Source organism: Suillus discolor (genome assembly GCF_016758755.1).
Source record: "Suillus discolor strain FC423 chromosome Unknown F5147scaffold_63, whole genome shotgun sequence".
In the NCBI taxonomy this organism is placed as follows: domain Eukaryota; kingdom Fungi; phylum Basidiomycota; class Agaricomycetes; order Boletales; family Suillaceae; genus Suillus; species Suillus discolor.
This window is the reverse complement of record NW_024541310.1, coordinates 147670-167187: the sequence shown is the minus strand read 5'-3', so window position 1 is coordinate 167187 and position 19518 is coordinate 147670. Positions and strand designations below refer to the sequence as shown.

The window sequence follows — 19518 nt, the reverse complement described above, 5'->3', positions numbered from 1 at the left end:
TGAACATTCAGTAGATATAACCCAGCTAGGAGCACATATGATGCGAGAGGAATCTGTTGATGTAGAGAGTAATAACACAAGACCAAATGAGTGACATAATTTTAATCAGGATAGGGCAGAATATGATAGACGATTTCATTGAAATTTGTCTGGCACCCTCCCCTGTGTCTGCATCCAAGTCTCCTGATGAAGCATCCCTAAGAGATTATCTCCCCAGTGCTGTACAGCCTGATGATGCCTGAGGCAAGAGCAAGGGGATTAGGGAACACCAGCGCACTTCACGTCCTAACAGGATAACTGAATAAATAAAACTAAAGAAAGGAGTAAGCGCTGTAACAGACCTTGTTGAGTCACTGTGGTTCCCGCTCCTCTGACATATCCCATATGTGAACCTTCAAGCAAAGGACATAATGCTTGAGAAATATCATAAATGTAGGTGCCTGGGATGAAGTAGGGTGAGATATGTTGGCCCAGTGAATGAAAGTAATGGTATCAGGGAGATACAGGAAGGTGTCATACAAGACATGTTCCTATAACCACAAACTGCATTCTGACATTATGCACTGCCAAACACTTGAAGCTGTGTCGCACCTGAGCATGTAAGACATCCAATGTCTGCTTTCCCTGCACACTACATGCTAGTAGCTTCTTGATGAACTCGGTTACTTGTAAACCAGAAACAGAGAGGACACTGTAATTAGATACAAGTGAGTTGTTGTTAGTATTGCAGGTGTGATGCCTATAATTCAATTTATTGGCATACCTGAGAGCATTGACAGCAAAGTGATGACGGTATATCTGTCTAGATGTGTTTGGTGCATTTTTGGTTCAGACCAACTTTGTGACATGATGTAATGTAGCTCGTTTGAACCCCCAGCTTTTGAAAGCTGGGGGTTCAAACGAGCTACATTACATCATATCACATAATCAAGTAAATTCTGTTGTCTGTTCTGTTGCCTGTTCTGTTGCCTGTTCTGTTGCCTGTTCTGTTGCCTGTTCTGTTGCCTATTACATGGGGGTCCAAACTTGCAATTCGCTTGCTATTATTTGCAATTGACACATCATATTGTCAAAAATCACTTGAGCTCCAGGCTTACGACAGTCATAAAATGTGAAATGTGTATTGATATCATTGAGCATAAACCATCTCATTGCTAGCTCTACCTCATACTAACAGATTCCAGAACATTATCACAATTTCCATGATTGGCGAGCAAGTATGTCATATGCTAGGGCATGCTCCAGCTAAACGTACACTGAGCTAGAGTGTTCAAGGATAATTTCCAGCACCATCACAGTGCAAGACAGGGGAACAAGCATAGAAAACTTAGTAGTATGCACTTCATCAACAAGGAGGTGCCTGACAGCTAGGCATTAGCACAGGTACGGGTAACCCATGGCGGGCATGGGTACGGGTTGAGCTCTTGATACCCGTGGGTATACCCGTGCTAATGCCTACCAGTGACCGCATTACTCCAGCATGACATTGAGGGCAATTATCCAAATCATTTCTGTGCCTGAAGTGAGAGGCCGATCAACGGGCATGTGAATGGGCATGTGAACCATGCCCGTTGATCGGGCATGTGAACAGTACGGTTAGAAGGATGAGAAGCTAATGACAACAAGGCCTCAAAATTTCACCACCACTGAAAATTTTGGACACATGTAAGAGTTGATGGGAATAGCCTACAGCACATGTAGCAATCAAAGTCAGGATGTTGTCCTGAGTGCAATGAAGATGTTTACAATATTGTGGCTATACTGTTCAAGAGACATGCACATATATCCATATAGCAAATTGATCATGAGTCACCTCGCATAATCTGCATAATCATTTATCTAGCCTAGTCGTGTGTGCTTCGATCTAGGTAAGTGCTAGCCAATTGCAATTGGTTTGATGAAATTTCCTAGATTTGAGATCTGAATCATCAATATCCTCAATTGGGTTTGAGAAGCCATAAGGGCTGTTAGATGTCAATCTGATCTTGTGGAATCAGCTTCTCAACATCCACAAATATTTGTGCTGAAAACCTTATAATTAACAGCATGATCTGACACAGGAAGTTTCAAGGAGGTATAGCGGCTCAGCTCAAGGCGGAGAGGCTTAGTTGATGGGGATAGATATTAGTTCAATTAGTCAATTGGTCTCCAGTGAAATCGAAAAAGAATCTGCATGCTTTGTCCTGGACAGGTTTTTACCACACTGCAAGGGAACCACCTTGTGCCACTGCATGATCGCCGTGCCACGCATCACACATGAATTTGTATTTATATATCTGGTTTGTGGATGAAATCGAAAAAGAATCTGCATGCTTTGTCCTGGACAGGTTTTTACCACACTGCAAGGGAACCACCTTGCGCCACTGCATAATCGCCGTGCCACACATCAGACATGAATTTCCACGATTGTCGAGAACATGCAAGGCTGGTGTATCGGCAGGTGTAATATACAGGGTGTTCACTGTTTACCGATCCGATCTCAATCTCCGGCTTCCTACAATTTTTGTTCTTCCTCCCGGTCAGCCCTTACGACCTTCTGGTCGATAAGTCATCTGTCTTCTCACTGTTGGACATTCCGCGTTTTGTAATCGCTCTGTTGCCTCTGTTTTCGATACTCTTTTCCGGCATATCGAACCATTCGTTTTTCGAGTTTTGCACAGGAAGTCGGATCACCTGGTTTAATTGTGGAGTTGTGAGCTATCGTCATAATCCCTGAGGTGTACAAATGGTGTTTGAAGATCTCCATCACTCAATTTGCACCATAGGTGGTTTTGACCTGGTCGCCATCAGTAGGGTTAATTATTCAATAATGCCTGCACTTATATGCATCCCACTACTCGTCTCACTACAATATGGCAAAAACTTGCAAAGTACGAACCAATCTTGCCTATCTCGCTTTACCTTTTACATCAGGTGCCTCGGCGCCATTGTCGACTTGTGACGCAGCTCAGAATTCCCGAAAATCTCTCCGTACCATCATGCATTCTGATCATTAGTGACATATAATAAACATACGGTATCCAAAACTACCTACAAGAGACACAGTAGACATCAAAACACATATATGTGTATGGCGCAAAGGAACATCGATAACAGATCCCATGATTACATGCCGATTGCTTTGTACATCATATACTTCCGCAACTTTTCCGTGCCATATGACAGTCTAGGACTGGCTGATGAATTTCTATGAGTTCACCACCACCAGTCAAGGCCGCCTCAATAACCGCAACACCCTTCAGTTTTCATCTATGGCCGCAAAGAAGCTCACCTGCTCCAATTCTACGCCTCTCATAGGCTCATCAATAACTTCCTCCTTTTTGGGTCCAAGTACCCCATTTGCATCGCGGGTGCCCGACTTGAACCCATTCTCGACGTTGTGGATGAGGTCACAAGCCATGGTCTGCTGAACCTGGAGCCAGCCATCTGTACCGGTGATGGCGGCAAGACCTCGACCTGCATCGGAACGAGATGGGCTGGGTGCAGCGAAACTGAGCTCGTAAATGCTATGCGAACTGTCCGCATGATTGTGTTAATGGTATCATGGGGCGCAAGCCAATCCTTGTTAAGCGATGCAAACCTGGAGAGGTATGTCATAGCAATTGGGAGTATGACATGAAGAGCTGCGGCAGAGTGAAAGCAAGTCAGTTGCGGGTTTCTGCAAGTATTTGAAACTAACCACACTATCATCAAGCTATGCTCATCCACGTATCAGCTTGTTGAGGTGGGCACAACACGAATCTTACCAGGAAGCCTCCTTGATACTAATCCGATAGAAGCAAAGGCGCGAGCCAGAACTTGTCAGACCATACATCAGAACGAGGATATTGACATTCTCTCACGTCCGGAACAGTTCGCCACGGGGTCTTGAACCATTTTGATTCCTTATTCATGAAGTTGACGGTATGAGGACTGAAGGTGACTTCACCTATCTTTCCAGCAGCGAGTGCTTTCAAGATGATGTTTGTTCGTTGAGTGATTGGGAGAATGACGATAACGGATGAAATGTCAGGTCTAGCGAGAAGTGTATCAAGATTGAAAGATGGGTTTCCGTCATAGTAGACAATCAAGGGTAGTATTGAGGAGGGTTAACGTTGCTTGGGCAGCAAATTCACGCAGTCTTCTCTGATCGCGAGTAAACAGCTCTAAGCTTTGGTGCGAGAGGGCCAAGCGTTTGCGGTGCAGGAAGGTGTGCTATTGAAGTTGAAGTGTTATCAAGTTATAAGCCTCGTGTTAATCTGCACACCTTCCTTGGCAAAAATACCCGCGCCAAGTATGGCGGTTCCGGCGGTATTTGAAGCTGACTTGAATACGGCAAATGCATCTGGGACACAAAGACGGGCAAGCTGCTGTCCATGATCGAACTCAATCAACCAGTTTGGTCCTTAACCTGGACATGGGATGAAAAGAAGCTTAACGCCGGGGGGGGGGGGGGGGGGGGGTGTCGATTGGGACACTCGACACTGCCACATGGCAGCAGATCGCTGTGCTGGAGGGTCACACACGTCTTGTCTACTCCATCATTTTATTTCCCAACGACCGCCTCCTTGCGAGTGCATCATGGGATACAACAGCGCCTCTCTGGAATATTGACACAAACCTCCAAATCGGGCCACCTCTTCAACACGAAAATTGTATCGATTCTGTGATGGAACACTGCTATCCACTGCAGGTTGGAACGATAGAAACGTGTACATATGGGACATCCAAGACACCCTCAAAACAGCTGGCCTAGAAGACCTTCTGTCCATACCTGATGTGAGTGCCAACTTGATTCTCACCCGCTATCTCATTCCCAATGACTATCAGGCACAAAATTCTGAACTCAAAAACAAGGTATGTATCATCTTGTAACTTTTCAGATATGAAACACGCTAATGTCCCACACGCACAAGCTATCAGGTGTACGCCATGTCTTTTTCTGACCTTGACCTTCATCCTGATATCAGCATTCCAGGCTAATGCTACGCGACGTCCGCCCATCCGTCCAGCCCCATGTCAAGTACACCAGGCTTTTTCGAAAACGTGCAAGACGGTCACCGGTCCTGTGCGTTACCACAATTCACCTGCACTACTTGCTCTGATATTCATATTTTCAGTCTTCCAATCCCCGCCGTCTCCATCCTGATTCCTCTCTACGTCGCCGCCGCAGTGCTTTTGCAACATCCTGGGTATCACGTCCACGTGCGCTCCTCGCTCTCCTTCCCTCACTCTTCCACCGTTCCCGGCCAAACACCGATGAACCAAACGAACCTCAGCAACATCCACTGGGACCTGGTACCTCCTCTCGTCGCAGTCCTCCTGTTGTCGACGCCCCTACACTAGATGACAAGAAGGTATGTCGTTTGAGGGATGTGTTATCAATAGCTGGTTTCTTGAGTTTTATCTGCAGGCACTGTATGTTACTCGGCGGCCGTAACGAGCTAGCGACAAAGCAAAACGCGTCAACAACTCGAAATGGTGGGCTCGTGTTGTGCTGTTCCTTTGCTGTGCGTCTCCGTCCAACGACGACGGTCACTGATGGTTTTAGAACATGGTCGATCACATTCATATTGATATCCTCCTTCTGTTGTATTTCAGCGCTTTTTTGTTATCAATAATGACAATCATCGACGCCTCATATTTTAATTTGTCTGTAAAGTGACAAGTCGATTTGCACGCCAGTTGGTGAGGACAGTCTCGCTTGGAGGAGCTCAGTATGACTTAATGGACCAGTAGCTTTGTATTAGCGGATCACAGTATATATAGCTAATTCATTGTCTCTGATGGACAGGAAGGCTCATCGACTTCGAAATGAAAAGATGACTCGGGAAATAAAGTAAGGCACTCTGTCAAATGTTGGTGAAAGATGCACATTAATGCGCCAGTGTCGTGCCCCATGCTTGAGCACTTGAGTGTGGCACTTCGTCTGCACAGCACTGTGAAGCTAAGATAACAGGATAACACAAGGAAGACACCTTATGAACAAACGCTCGCGCAACTCCCTGAACTCCAAACCAAGTGCCAGCTGTCTTAGTTGACAGTGTTTCCTTCCTCTCATGGATTGGCGGAGCATATCTGTGTATGAGCAGGACTTGCTGCAAGTGAGATTCATGGCAGTTATTATAAGAGGACCGCTGTCTGATAGGTATATTGAGGATCCTCGTCGAGATCTGCTTCAAACATTCGACGGCAAGTAGCGAGCTACTGCTCTATGCATCATCCTGAAATTGTATTGCGCGTAGGAATCCATTACACGCTTCTACTGACATGAATCGGATGAAATAGAATTAATTGTTGACTTACCAACGATCTTGGTGCCTGCAAGTCAACGACAACCCGCTCTAAGTCAAGCAAGAGCTCAACGCGCTGCTCCCGTGCATATTACCCACGAATCGTTTTGTTGAGACCCCCGAGCACAGACCATACCTTCCGCCACTGCTAAGACGAAAAAAACGTCAGTAGTGAAACCCCATAAGACAACAAGAGGCCATGCTAAGCGGGTACGAGGCATTGCGCACTTGCCTAGGGAACAGCGCATTATCACATGTTCATTTGATGCAGGAGTAAGGACTTGTCTCCAAATGGTAAGACTATTGCCAGTCAAAGCGATGATGGAACTGTGAAATTGTGTGACGTCGAGACCGGTCCAGGAAGGTTTTCACCGAATGACGAGGGCACGCGAAATTGGTGGACTCGGTGTGCTGGAGTCCAAATTGTGGGCAAGTGGTGAGTGGGGGCTTGGACAGTACAGTAAGAGTGTGGGATGTAAAGAGCAGCGAACTAGTCGAAGGTCTGAATCCATGATAGAGATGCAGCACCGGCACGTGAACAGTGAGCTAATAACCCAACGCAACAATGCTTACCGCAGAAGAATTCAACGAAGATGGAATTGAAATTTGGGACTCGAAGACTCGACATACGAGTGAACGACTACCGGTTGCAACCGGCGAAACTGACCCCTGCCCCCTACACTGGCCTGGACATCAAGCTGCTGGAATGGCTCAGCGGCTGCAGCAGATCACACAGATTAAGTATCGACGGGACTTAGTGAGAAAACTCACCTGGTAAGTATACTTGCGAGCAATCTCGATTCTCACCATCAAATTGATTGGGTTCAAAAGGCCAGAAACGGGAAAGGGATGATATTGATGTCAATTTGAGCCTGGGAAGTTTTCCTTTTTGATCTTCCTCCTGAGAAAATATCTTCTCCTCCCAACCGTTTCCGGCTCTTTCTTTTCTAAGCTAATTCTTTCTCTGATCCAGTTTAATCGCCCTTCCGAAGGCTCTCGCCTGCATATAATGGTCGTAAGTTCTTTGTGTCTTATAACACCTGTATGGACTTAATCTCACATTTTCAGGCACCCAAAGGCCCAGTATGTCTATGGTGCTCTGATCATCTAAATGCGTGGCCTTGTGCGTATTGTTTCATGAACTGCCCAATTGCCTGAAACACCCCCAGGACCCCAGAGAGATACGTCTTAGTGAAGTGCTACTTGCCATCATTACTGGTATGCGATATCTATCTCTACTCCAGTCGTATTGACAATTTACCTCCACACAGATGCTCTCTCTCTTGGTCTCTGACGAATCCTCTTGGCTTCCGTGTGATTATCCTGACCGGCTGTGCTCAATACCAGACTCGCAATAAATACGTATGCTCAGACTTAGCTGTTGTCGAATGATCCAAGCACATTCTTTTGTAGGTGGTCAATTGATCCCTGCGTGTCCTGCTTGTTCAAGCGCAATATGCTTGAAGTAAGCACTTTGACAGCACTGCGAATGGCGATTCATGTATTTCAAATTTTCAATAGTCGACTTAGCATGGCATAGTCCGAACAGCGTGGAAGGTAGACCCAGCCATAGCGGTCCATCTGACCAACGTTCCAAAAGCCCAGCAGCTCACTGAGGATCCAACGCCAGCCAGGTGATTGATACTCTAAAGTGTGTTCTAACAAACTGGGGGATAATACTGGTACATGAAAAACGCCGAACACGCCGCAAGTCAAGATCCTCCTTGCGCCGCTGAATTTTGTCCACAGTCAAATCATCTTTGCGATGTCGTCGTTTCCCAGTAGAGGACTACCTAGTTGTGAGTGGTGTTTTACCCTTTCTCAAAAAAAAGTTAACCTGAAGTCAGTTACACACTCCAAGTCAGAGCGCAGCTTCGCATCATACAGAAACATGCAACATTGGCATTTTTGGAGAAACGGGCGCTGGTAAAAGCTCCTTGGTCAATTTGGTCGCTGGGACGCCAACGGGGCTGACATCCTGCGACGCTACAGGATGTATAACTGAATCCAATGTGCACGATGTCCTAATTCAGAACGAAACCCTAAAGTTGAAAGTAAAACTTTTCGATACAGTCGGTCAGTGCAGTTCGCCTCTTTTTGCTGTTTGTTGCTGGACCGGATTACAGGTCTCGGTGAGGGCCCCGAAGGAACAGTCCCTGACAAGGATGCTGCGAGGATTCTGAAGAAGCTCCTTCGAGATTTTATGAAGCAAACCGACATTCATCTCATGTACTCTGTACGGGGTGTGAGAGTGACGAAGGTGCTCTGCCACAACTACAATTAAATCCACTCTGAAGTGAAGGAGAGAGTTCCAATCGTTCTTGTCGCCACAAGTTCAGAAGACAAAAGACCAGAATTGGAAGAATGGTGGAGGGATAACGAGCAATCCATCTCAGACTTCGGGATGACCTTTGCTGGTCACGCATGTGTCACCACAGCGACTATTGACAGATATGCAGGGGATGCTCAAGTGGTGCCGAACACAATCATACTACGCCGTCTTGCAACTTATCGAACAGTGTCGCCTGTCGCAAAGGGTTCAAACTCCACTGTTTGATGTCGGCCGATGTGGGAAAACCCCTCGTGCCCATATTTTACTAATGTCGATAAGCAGGAAAAAGCATAAAGATATCGTACTCGCTGAGGAGACGGCGCCAAGCGCTGGTTCACTCGTTCACCACCCCGTGGCAGAGGAGATAGCGTCGACAACTCCTGACTTGCGACTCTGTACATTACAGTATACAGCAATTGTTGACCTGCATGACGAGATTTTCAAGGCATTTGAAACCATTTGGCTCAAGGACTCGCATCTGGAAATCAAAGAGCACTCTATCCCTCCCGAAAATGGGTGCAAGGTGTGTAGTCATGAAATGCTTCTTGCACTGTATCTTTCCAACATCCATGAACAGTGACGATGATAAAAATATCGTACTTGCTGAGGAGACAGACGCAAGCGTTGGTTCGCACATCAGCCTCATGGCGGGAGATGAGGTAGCGCCTACAGCCCCCGACATGCAGCGCCGTATACCGTAATGTTCGGAGACTGTCAACCTGGATGACAAGATCTTCGAGACAATTGAAACCATTCGACTCAAGGACCCACATTGGAATCATGGAGTACCCCATCACTTCCGACATCGATAATGAGTGTGTATTCTTCAGATGTTCTTTGTGTCATATTTTGCCAACATTGACGAGTAGGAACAATATGATGTCGTACTCCCGGGAAGATAACGGAAAGCAATAGTTCACGCGCCAACCTCGTAGTGGGAGGTGGGGTAGCTCCCACAGCTCCTAATATAGAATGCTGTATGCTGCAATGTTCAGAGATTGTCGCCTCGGATGACGAGACTTCTGAGGCGTGCGGAACTATGATGGTGCTCTTTTGGCAGACTGGAGCAAACAAAAGCTCACTCGTCAACATTTTGGCGAGAGAGAAGGTGGTGCACCCAGCTCCTGACATGCGACGCTATCTGCTACAGTGCATAGAGGCCGTCAAATTAGGTGACAAGACTTCTGTCGAAAATTTTGACTCGAGCACCTGCGTCCGGCCATCATAGAGTACCTTGTCCCTCCTGAAATAGATGCAAGGTGCGGAGTCTTCAGATGATCTTCGTACTACAGTTTGTCTAATTTGAACAGTACGAGGAAGCATGAACTCGTCGTGCTCTTTTGGTAGACGGGAGCAAGAAACAGGTCACTCATCAACTCATGATGGGAGAGGCGGCAGCATCCACGGCTAATGTGTGACGCCGTATTCAATGTTCAGAACCTGTCAATTTGGATGACAAGACTTTCAAGGTTTTGAAGATCCCCACGTTGTACCAAGCTCGCAGTACTGGTCATTGATGTACTCTATGCGCCGCATGCCCTCCAGTTGCGCGTTTATTCTGTGTACGCATATTTCATACTTGTCTGTTGAGATGCGTGAATATTGATTGTATCTCCGATGATCAAAAACGAGAACCAGGTAGTTTGTTATGAGTGAGCTGTCTGGTACTCTGGTCGTCTTGATTCAACTCGAAAACCTGCGAAGAGACGGATTCAGTTCAAATAGTAATTCATGCGGCAGAACTCACATATCATAAACTATATCCCTAATGACACGATAAGGTCCCAGTAACGGCAGGTCACGATATAACTGTCATAATCAATTGAACGCACTGCAGGTCCTGCTGAAATTTCTGCAGCAACAATGATTCTGCCAAATCGATCAGAATCGTGCTTATGAGTATATGCAGGATATAAAAGCTGGCCGTCGTCCTATAGCATTCCCTCATTCTCACAGATATCATCCGAGACCCCCTCAGAAGATTCCATATTATCTCGCACAGAAAATGTGTTTCTCCAGCCTCGCCGTAGTTGTTGCTTTGACAGCATCTATGTCTGCCAGTGCATGTAGCGAATGGCATCGCACGACAAGTGGAGATCGCTGTTATGACACATGGCTTGTGAAGATGGTAGTAGCGTGAGTATGAGCAGGTTGCTGGGCAACCAGGATTCAAGCACATGACTCACCTGCGCCTTAGGATGGAGTGTTGATCTGCATGGCACCAGCCTAGCCGGTTGAAACTTGAGCCGGCAGCCAAAGTGGCACGTCGCAGTGAGCCATATTTCTGCTTTATAGTGCAATACCTTAGTCTGGAGCCAATAAGTACAGCTGTTCTCAGAAAGAAACAATTGCGCTGCTCGAGCAACGTGGATGTTTGAATTCATCTGGAAATGACCGACTGTGCCTAGTCATGCTCATAGTCTACTAAGCTCAAATTCGAGAAGCTGTTGAAACGAGCGATCATTGCTATTGATGATTAACATTGGGAGGTCGTATGAAGATGAAATACACTGGAGAGACAATTTTGAATCTGTCCATCTAACGTTGGCCTCCAAGGCTAGCTCATGAATCTCTGTGTGTGATGGAGTCAATGAGACGCCGCTTCGTTGCTGATTGTGATTTGTGACGGACGTGTTATTTAGTCAAAACCCAAGGTCATACGTTATGATGAAAGTGAAAAAAAAGATGAAGATAAACAGTATTAATATTACTGCCTGCGTACTTTCCATTGAACAGCATCGTGGGGAGTCCGGGAGTGATTCTCTTCATCGAGCGAGTGTTGGATGAGGCGCAAGGGACACGGACACGGTTGATGAGGAAGAGGAACTCCGAAGAACGTTGCACCCTGATAGTAGTGGCCGACCAGCCACTTACTTGTTTCCGAGGGAGTACAGAGTTGTCGGTGTATGCCATAGTTCAACTTGATATCATCGTGATTGTAGGATGGAGAATAAAACTTTGAAGGGAGTTGTGGGCAGGCGGCCACGACACATACTAGGGATATTGACCACGTACTACTAGGCAAGAATGGTCTCCTTCCTGTCGTGGTCGCTTTGACAGCATCTATGTCTGTTAGTGCATGTAAGACCGCAGATTGCTGCAGTGACTTGGTTTGTGAAGATGATAGCGTGAGTATAACCAGCCTTAGCTCACCATGCGAGGACTCAACGTTGCAACCACGTGACTCACCTGCACGCTTTAGAGTGGAAGTTTTACCTACTGTGGCACTCGTAGAGTGTTCACACGATAAAGTTTGAATATACTCAGGATCCAGCTTTAGAGCTTAGCGCTTAGCACCTGGTAATTATGAACTAAGGTAAGTCTGATCAGGTCGCTGTGTAACCAGGATTGACTCACCTGCGCACCTTAGATGGAGGGTATGTACTGCCAGTAGGTTGAAAATTGAGCTGGCAGCCCAAGCAGCACGTCGCAACAGTGCAGTGAGCCGTGTTTCTGCTTTCGCTTTGGCAGCATCATGGTTGATGGTGCAACACCTAGTTCGGATTCAATCAGTACAGTTGTTTTGGACAAATTTTCATACCACTGCAGCAATGCGGATGTTTTGAACTTCTCTGACAATGATCGACCGTCCCTAGTCTTGCTCGCGGTCCACTAAGCTTGAGTTCGAGAGGCTGTCAAAACGAGCGATCATTGTTGTTGATGATTATACTTCGCAGACAATCTCGAATCTGTTTATCTAACCTTGGCATCAAAGGCTAGCTCGTGAATCTCTCTCTCTTTCTGGTGTGATGGAGACAACGAGACGCCAATCGTGATTCGTAATCCGTGGCAGATGTGTTATTTTCTGGTCGGAAATCGAAGCCCAAGGTCATGGAGCATGCGTTATATTTCTCAACCTCATCGATGCGCAACATAGTATGAGAGACCGGGGATTCAAGCGAGCATTGACGAAGAGAATTGCCAATGCCTGCTCAAATTTCAAATGTGTTGTCTGAACCTCACGAAACAATCATTTAAAGCTCTTCTTGATCATTTGCCGAGTCTGTCCAAAGTGGATATAACACCTTGCAGTACGCTTCCTTCTGTACTCGTCTTTCATCGCACTGACGGTGGTTCAGCGAGCGTTAACTATCCGGATGCTGTGACACATACCACCATTAATTGCGCATCAAGTCTGGCCCATGTCGTGTGCGTCCCATCCACCCGTATTGTTCTGCATCAAGCTTCACCGTGCCGGTGTCGTGTAAGCCTTCAAAGGCCGCATCAGTGACATGACTCGGGCCGCCTTCAGTCTCAATTCAATCAATGTAGTAGCCATAAGTGCAAACTGAGTACAAAGATCAGTCTTTAGAGAAGGTCATAATGCAACAGCCGTGCCACATCCAAGGCAAACACGGCCGGTGGAAATGAAGCAGTGGATGCCAGGTCACAGAATGAAACAATTATTCTTAACTGGCGACACGCAAATAGCTTAAGTGGAGAAATTGTATTTCCGATTTATCATTTGCAAAGACTAGAGGCTGTGAAGAGACAGATTCAGAGACACTTCAAATCAGTAATTTATGTGGCAGAACTCACATAGCATGGACTATACCCCTCACACGATATGAATCCCAGCAGCCCAAATTTTTGCCATCTGAAGATTCTGCCAAATCAATCAGAGTCATGCCCATAAGCCTGACAAAAGAGGAGCCTGCGGAACATTATCTGGACAACAAAGATTTATAGTCGTGTGAAGAACCGTGCGGTGGGTTGTACAGGTGCCTCGACGGAAAATCTCCCAAAATACGTCAACATCTCCTCTCTCGCGGGTAATAAAATCGCCAGTCAGGATGTGCCTGAAGAACACGTCCATAGTATACATGAGTTAGAGCTGTTGTACATGTCGAGGTCTTCTCCTCCAACGATTGTATGATGTTCCCCTGAACATCGACGCAACTCGTAAAAATATCAGACAGCTGATGCAGCATGTCTGAAATGTCAAGATCCATGGCTATTCGGCCTGCGGAATAATTTTGGCAGGAGCGAGAACTACTTCGAGATACGTGGATGTCTCAAGCAGCCACTTGATAGCAGGTGCTTCGAGATCGCTAGTGGGTATGTCCCGGAGGTGGAGGGTAAGGGTAGATTTCTCCTCCACAAAAACATTCAGATCCTGGTCGAGCGGTTGTGCCTCTGAGTCCCTAATCTTTGTTGAAAAGTGCGGAAGTAAGGAAGACAGCCCTTTGCAAAGCACGGTGGATACTAGTGATAGTCGAAGAGACCGTCGTGCGAATGCTTTGGGGGTACTAGTGCGCACAGGGCCTGGGGAGTGAGATGAGCACTAGGTATCCTATGTAAGAATAGAGAGTAACTTCAAGTCTTCACCTGCCAGTGCTTCGGAAAATCGGGCCCAACTTGGTCTGAGGGTACCAAGCATCCCCAGCAACACGCCTGATAAGAAACGGTCAAAATACAAGGAGACGTAAGAAAATATGGCTCACCATGGGTGACATCTTGAGCTGCTGGAAACACCTGAAGACTCGTTTGAACACTGAGCATAGGACCCCTGCAGTGTTGATTCAGATGAGGAATGACCATGAGAATTCACGAGATAATCTTACTGTCAATGCGCAGCATGCGTTAGATATCAGCGTCTGAAATGGACAAGAAGGAGATATCAAACATGTCATCACTGTCAGTAAATAGAACAGAAATTCAGAGACCATGGTGGCAATGACTCATCACACAAGTGAAGCTGGGCTGTTCAAAAATTCTGTTGCCCCTTCTGTTGTCCCTTCTGTTGCCGGTTCTGTTGCTGTATGGGTCATGTGATATGATGTAATGATGTAGCCCGTTTGGACCCCCAGCTTTTGAAAGCTGGGGGTCCAAACGGGCTACATTACATCATATCACGTGACCCATATGATGCTGGCCGTCTACTACCTCCTCTGACAAACCCCCTATAACTCAAGTTATACATTTTTCGTACATTCACTGGCAACTACATTGAATCATGGCACTATCACCAGCTGTCAAGCATAACTCTCTTACATGGTGAGTATTAATGATTTCCTCCTGTATGTCAGTATCTGACAAAATCACATCCTAGTGTCTCCAATATTGATTTACAGGGGATGTCAGATGATGAACTTCCTAACTACATGTTTGGATTTCCAACCTGCGGTGTTAATCCTGCTTCCACCCCCTTGGCTCATAATCATTGGGAAATTGGCCGGTCAATGCAGGGTATACCCAGCAAAACTGTTCTTCAGCCAAACCCACCAGCCACACCACCTTCAGGATGGACGTATCCCCAAGCACAAATTTTTACAGTCAATGACCAGCCAGACTGGAGGTGGAGACGTGGATATAGATATGTCACAAATTATGACCCATCTCTGTGTCCTGATCACAAGGATGCAATGCGAAAGATCACAGCTCCTCCTGAGACCATTCAGCTAGAGTTCAATGAGGACAAGGCAATCACTCCGCCCATCCCTGGCCAGACTCAGTTGATTCCGGGCATTCCATTTGTCCACCAGGTGGACAACAATCCAACAAAATCAATCACTATAGCTTGCCTACATACGTTGGAATCACTTGCACAGTATGAAGAACACAGCCAAATTTACCACCTCTTGGGAAGCTTATGGCTACAGACATTTGGGCGGGAAGGCTCTGATGAGTTAAATGCCATCACCCCAATATATTGTCTGCCTGGGATGCGGGTCAATGACAGGTCAAACAAGGATGCTTCTGGAGTTGATGGGTCATATAACCTGGCTTCAACTATTCAGGAGGGTGATGGTCAAGGAAGGCTAAGGCCTGCTGTACAGGCTGCAACAAGAGAGGCAGGTGTACAAATTAGTGAGGTGCTGTTGTTACTCCACCAGATCTGGCGTCTTGTCATGCCACTATGTATTTCACGGGAGGAGTGGGAGTGCCTGGAGTTTCTCATGAGAGACAACAATGTCTTCTCCTTTGCATCGTTGGAGTGCGGTCCTGTTTCCTGCCAGATGAATGTATCGTCAATTCAGTCTGGTGGGATATTGCAATCTGCTATTGGAAGTGTTCAGGGGTCATGGCATGTGGATGTGAAGGATGATCCCATGTTTCCAACATTATTCATTCTGTTACTACGAGTACCTCCTGGTGTGTATTCAAAGCATCATTTACATTATTACTGTACTGAGAACATTTAAAGGTAGTGATCCAGGTGCATTCTGCCTTGGCAGGCATGGGTTATATTGCCGAGAATTGGATGTTGTGATCATAATTCTGTCATTCCGTGGAAATGACATTCATTCTGGCTTTGCCCCGAAGGAGAACCCTAATACAGTAGGGTCAGGACTGGCCCCAGAGGAACTTCACAAGCTTGATGAAGCAGTAACTGCTATCTGCCATTCCACTGGTGGTGTATCTCGAGTTGGCTTTGTCTTATATGCCTCACGGAATGCAACAAGAAGGTCCTCTGGTCTTGGCGTACATGGTCCTCTCACATTTGGAAACCAAGGCAACAAATTTGATGCACAGGATGAAAAGGCAAATAAGTATCTGGAACAGGGTCAAGTAGTGCTGGGAGCAGCCTATCGTCCACGGCTTATGCTGGAGTTTGCAATGGCCCAGTGGAATGCTTCCCTGAAGCTACGTGTACTTCCCATGGACCAGTCACTATGGCTTTCCCAACTCAACTATACCAATGAGAAAGGAGAGAAGGTTATATGCAAGTATCCATTCAATCCTATTCAAAGTCAGGAACAAGTTCTGTCTCAACGCCGCCGTGTGCAGTTATTGATGGATGTGGTTGATGAACAAATCATTCCTATGGCAAAATGTCAACTGCAGTCCCAGTCGATGAAGGTCGGTGTGGCTTCACATCACAATGTCAAAAAGCGACAATCAAAGCCCACTATTCCAAAGAAGAGACAGCATATTGGCCCACCAGAAGCTTCTACCATGGCTAAGCGACAGTGCAGGACCCAGGATAGAGTCATTGAGAGTGAGGATGATGACTTGGAGAATGAGGATAGAGAGGATGCTCATGATCCTGAAGATATGGATGTCAACCCTGACAAGAATGGTACTCTTGAAGATGCTAATGTCAGCTATGAAGTTGAAAAGATCACTGGCATGGTGGAGCTTGAGGTGTGTATATTTCATTTCATAGAATTGAAGTCTTAATGTGCACTTAGGATGGCCGGGAACTCTATCGAGTGCGATGGAAGGGTTTTGAAGAAGAGTATGATCATTATTTATCAGTTTCAGACCTGCAGTAGGTTAATGACTGTGTTATTCTGGTTTAGGCTAATTAAATTTTCAGAGATTGTCAGGAGCTGCTGCAGGAATTTCAGGAGGAAGGCTGCAGCCAGCAATGCAATATGCTAGAGCTTGATATGACATCTTCACAGTTTGCAGCACTTTCTGGGCTCTTGAACCCTCAGCTCCTGAAGGCTGAAATAAACGAAGTGAAGGAGTCCATATCAAATGCCCTTATGCCCATTGATGGTGAAGGTGCTAATATCAGTTCTTCGTTGGACATGGCTAGTGCCCAGGCAGCAATGGATGCCAGTACCCATTCTTCCTTCTCAAGCTCAGATGTCTGGCAGGATAAACATGCTGGAGCACTCATTCACCAGGTAGAGGGGGCTGCTAGGCACCTCCCTTGGCTTTTGAAGCAACGGGAGGAAAACATCATATCATCTCGCTTTCATACTTGGCAGGCTGGTCGCTGCATCCTCATCATCTATAACTGGTTCACCACTATTGGTCCCCAGCTTGGTGGCTGTCTTGCTGAAGAATATTTTGCTAGCAAGACTGAACTATACTCCATCAGTCCTATTTTTTTCAAGATCATGGATGCAATTGTCCAATTTGTTGAGGCCACTCTAGCTGAAAAGCAGGCAACAAAGCGGGCTGCCAAAACCAAATCAGCAAAACAAAGGCGGAATGCTGCATCCAGTACTGGGACTGGGAAGGGGGTCACTTCAAGTTGTATCACTGCCTCCAATGCTAGGCACATCCCTATTGATCTGTTTGGACTCCATGAGTCTTCACCATCAAGCAGTAACCAAGATATCCTGCTGCCAGCAGTTGACCCTCGTCTTCTGAAGGACACAGAGGAGTCCATAAAGACCGCAAGCAAGAGATGCTTTGTAGATCTAATCTATGAAAGCATTTTCTTCAAGGATCTCGTTGAAGCTGACAAGAGATTCAATGACAAGACTATCAAGAATTTCGACAAAGCTTCCATTCAGGCACGCTTCATATGCCGTGCTGCAGTCATCTCATCTGTAGTTCGTGCTTTCAATTTTGATGATGGTGTCCTTGCATCTAGTCGCTGGTGGGACCTTGTGGGCCATTCTCATCGCATCTTTGACACCAAAAATAAACCGAACGAAATTGGAATCACCATTACCAAAGATCCACCATCAGCTCTTCTTTCATTGGATATATGGCTCCAAAATTATGTTTCCCCCTCAGCCATAGGTGCTGCAGCCACCTTAGCTGATGGTGTGTGGAAATATATGCTGCAGTCTTCAAAGACTTCCACATTTTCTCGTAAATCATCATTGCTGAAATCTCACCACACCCGGGCCAAAAACTCAAAGCAACAAGATCTTACTCCCCTTTCCACCGATGCCATAATTTCACCATCAGCATCCCTCTCCATGCCAGCTCTTATGATACGTGAAGCCCTGAACGTATGTCGAAATAATTCACAGGGTGATTCAACTGTCAAGCGGATTATGGATGGTTTCCGGCCTACACATGGTCGTGTCAAATCTGTGGATCATGATGAAGATCACTACAATATCATTCGGTATGGCCCATTTGGAAACCACTACAGTCGACTTCTCCAGAAAACATTTACTCCCAAATCTCTAACAACAGCCAATGGAATTTCCAGCCTTCTAGCCTACATGTCATGCGGACATGGTTTCATAACTCGGAAGTTTGTGGAGAAGCACACCCTTTGCTTTGACTCCCTGGATGCTTGTGTTGCACTGTATGAGAGGGTTGAGCACTCTCAGGAGTACAAATGTTGCAACATCCGTATATGGGGAACTCCCTCTCCTGTCTTTGATATCCGCCCATGCACAAGCCATTCAAAAGAGCCTCTCACCCCAAAGGAGAAATTTTCTGCCCTATTTGACAAATCAGTTCAATCCAGCTGGTTAGCATTGCTTGGAAATAGGGCAAACACTGACCCTGCCCACTGGTCAGAAGAAGATCGACTGGAAGCTGATGATGTCAGGGATTGGTTATCCAAGCAGCAACTCCCAGGTTTCATTCATGGATTATCAGCTCTGCAATTTCTAAACAACACTGTCATATTTGGACTAGCAAAACAGCCCACAACAGAGGCAACAGCTGCATTTATCGACAAACATCGTGGTATGGGAAGTTTCCAAGGTCTTCTACTTCTTGGATATAACATCGACGGACGAGGGAGCAATTGGACGAATGCAGCCTTCCTTCATTTCTATCGCCATCTCGATGCCTCGCTTGCTGGTGAAGACAAGAATGTTCTACAGTTTTCACCGATATTCGCTGAGCATCTGCTTTGCAAAGTGAAGCGATACTGTACGACATTCACCAAGACAGATCGAACCTCATTTCAAGCATTGGCAAAAGAACGAACATCCAACTTGAAATGGGTAAAGGGACAGAACGTTAAAGATTCTTCGGGTACTGTTTTGCCCATTCCTGTGGTGCTTGATAGAGAAAGCATGGATTCGATCATATCTAGTTTCGAGGTAAGGATCCATTTATTTCCAAGTCTTTTTCAGTCACTGAAATGGGTCATTCAGTCTTGATTTATTCCGAATGAATGCCTGTGTCTACAACGAAGCCACATATTGTATTACTAGCCTGAGTATTGAGCACAGAACCTATCTTGCGCCCGCAGCAGTGAAGTTGCCGAATCCAATCTGCGCGAGAAGGGCATTCGTAGTGTCCTGGGGTCGGGAC

At 46.2% G+C, this 19518-nt stretch overlaps 6 protein-coding genes across 6 annotated transcripts; 3 read left to right on the top strand and 3 right to left on the bottom strand.

The window, feature by feature from the left end:
• Positions 1–350: 350 nt before the first annotated feature.
• Positions 351–1487, bottom strand: F5147DRAFT_656212 (uncharacterized protein; the record flags this gene model as incomplete). Its single annotated transcript, XM_041434083.1, has 6 exons — positions 351–530; positions 592–691; positions 764–798; positions 835–904; positions 1256–1367; positions 1460–1487. The coding sequence occupies 6 exons, from the start codon at positions 1485–1487 to the stop codon at positions 351–353; spliced, it is 525 nt and encodes a 174-aa protein (XP_041288732.1).
• A 1751-nt stretch (positions 1488–3238) lies between these two features.
• Positions 3239–4357, bottom strand: F5147DRAFT_816243 (uncharacterized protein; the record flags this gene model as incomplete). Its single annotated transcript, XM_041443562.1, has 7 exons — positions 3239–3515; positions 3581–3623; positions 3685–3694; positions 3747–3764; positions 3843–4014; positions 4094–4194; positions 4247–4357. 7 exons carry the CDS (start codon positions 4355–4357, stop codon positions 3239–3241), a joined length of 732 nt encoding a protein of 243 aa, XP_041288731.1.
• A 441-nt stretch (positions 4358–4798) lies between these two features.
• On the top strand, positions 4799–5419 carry F5147DRAFT_656210 (uncharacterized protein; the record flags this gene model as incomplete). The annotated part of the gene is made up of 5 exons (XM_041434082.1): positions 4799–4836; positions 4958–5047; positions 5100–5184; positions 5259–5336; positions 5393–5419. 5 exons carry the CDS (start codon positions 4799–4801, stop codon positions 5417–5419), a joined length of 318 nt encoding a protein of 105 aa, XP_041288730.1.
• A 2352-nt stretch (positions 5420–7771) lies between these two features.
• Positions 7772–9832, top strand: F5147DRAFT_656209 (uncharacterized protein; the record flags this gene model as incomplete). The annotated part of the gene is made up of 7 exons (XM_041434081.1): positions 7772–7829; positions 8160–8348; positions 8399–8532; positions 8732–9127; positions 9213–9301; positions 9369–9419; positions 9520–9832. The coding sequence occupies 7 exons, from the start codon at positions 7772–7774 to the stop codon at positions 9830–9832; spliced, it is 1230 nt and encodes a 409-aa protein (XP_041288729.1).
• Positions 9833–13558: 3726 nt separating this feature from the next.
• On the bottom strand, positions 13559–14145 carry F5147DRAFT_777834 (uncharacterized protein; the record flags this gene model as incomplete). Its single annotated transcript, XM_041442035.1, has 3 exons — positions 13559–13869; positions 13933–13998; positions 14049–14145. 3 exons carry the CDS (start codon positions 14143–14145, stop codon positions 13559–13561), a joined length of 474 nt encoding a protein of 157 aa, XP_041288728.1.
• A 4322-nt stretch (positions 14146–18467) lies between these two features.
• Positions 18468–19364, top strand: F5147DRAFT_583310 (uncharacterized protein; the record flags this gene model as incomplete). The annotated part of the gene is made up of 1 exon (XM_041431711.1): positions 18468–19364. One exon carries the CDS (start codon positions 18468–18470, stop codon positions 19362–19364), a length of 897 nt encoding a protein of 298 aa, XP_041288727.1.
• Positions 19365–19518: the final 154 nt, after the last annotated feature.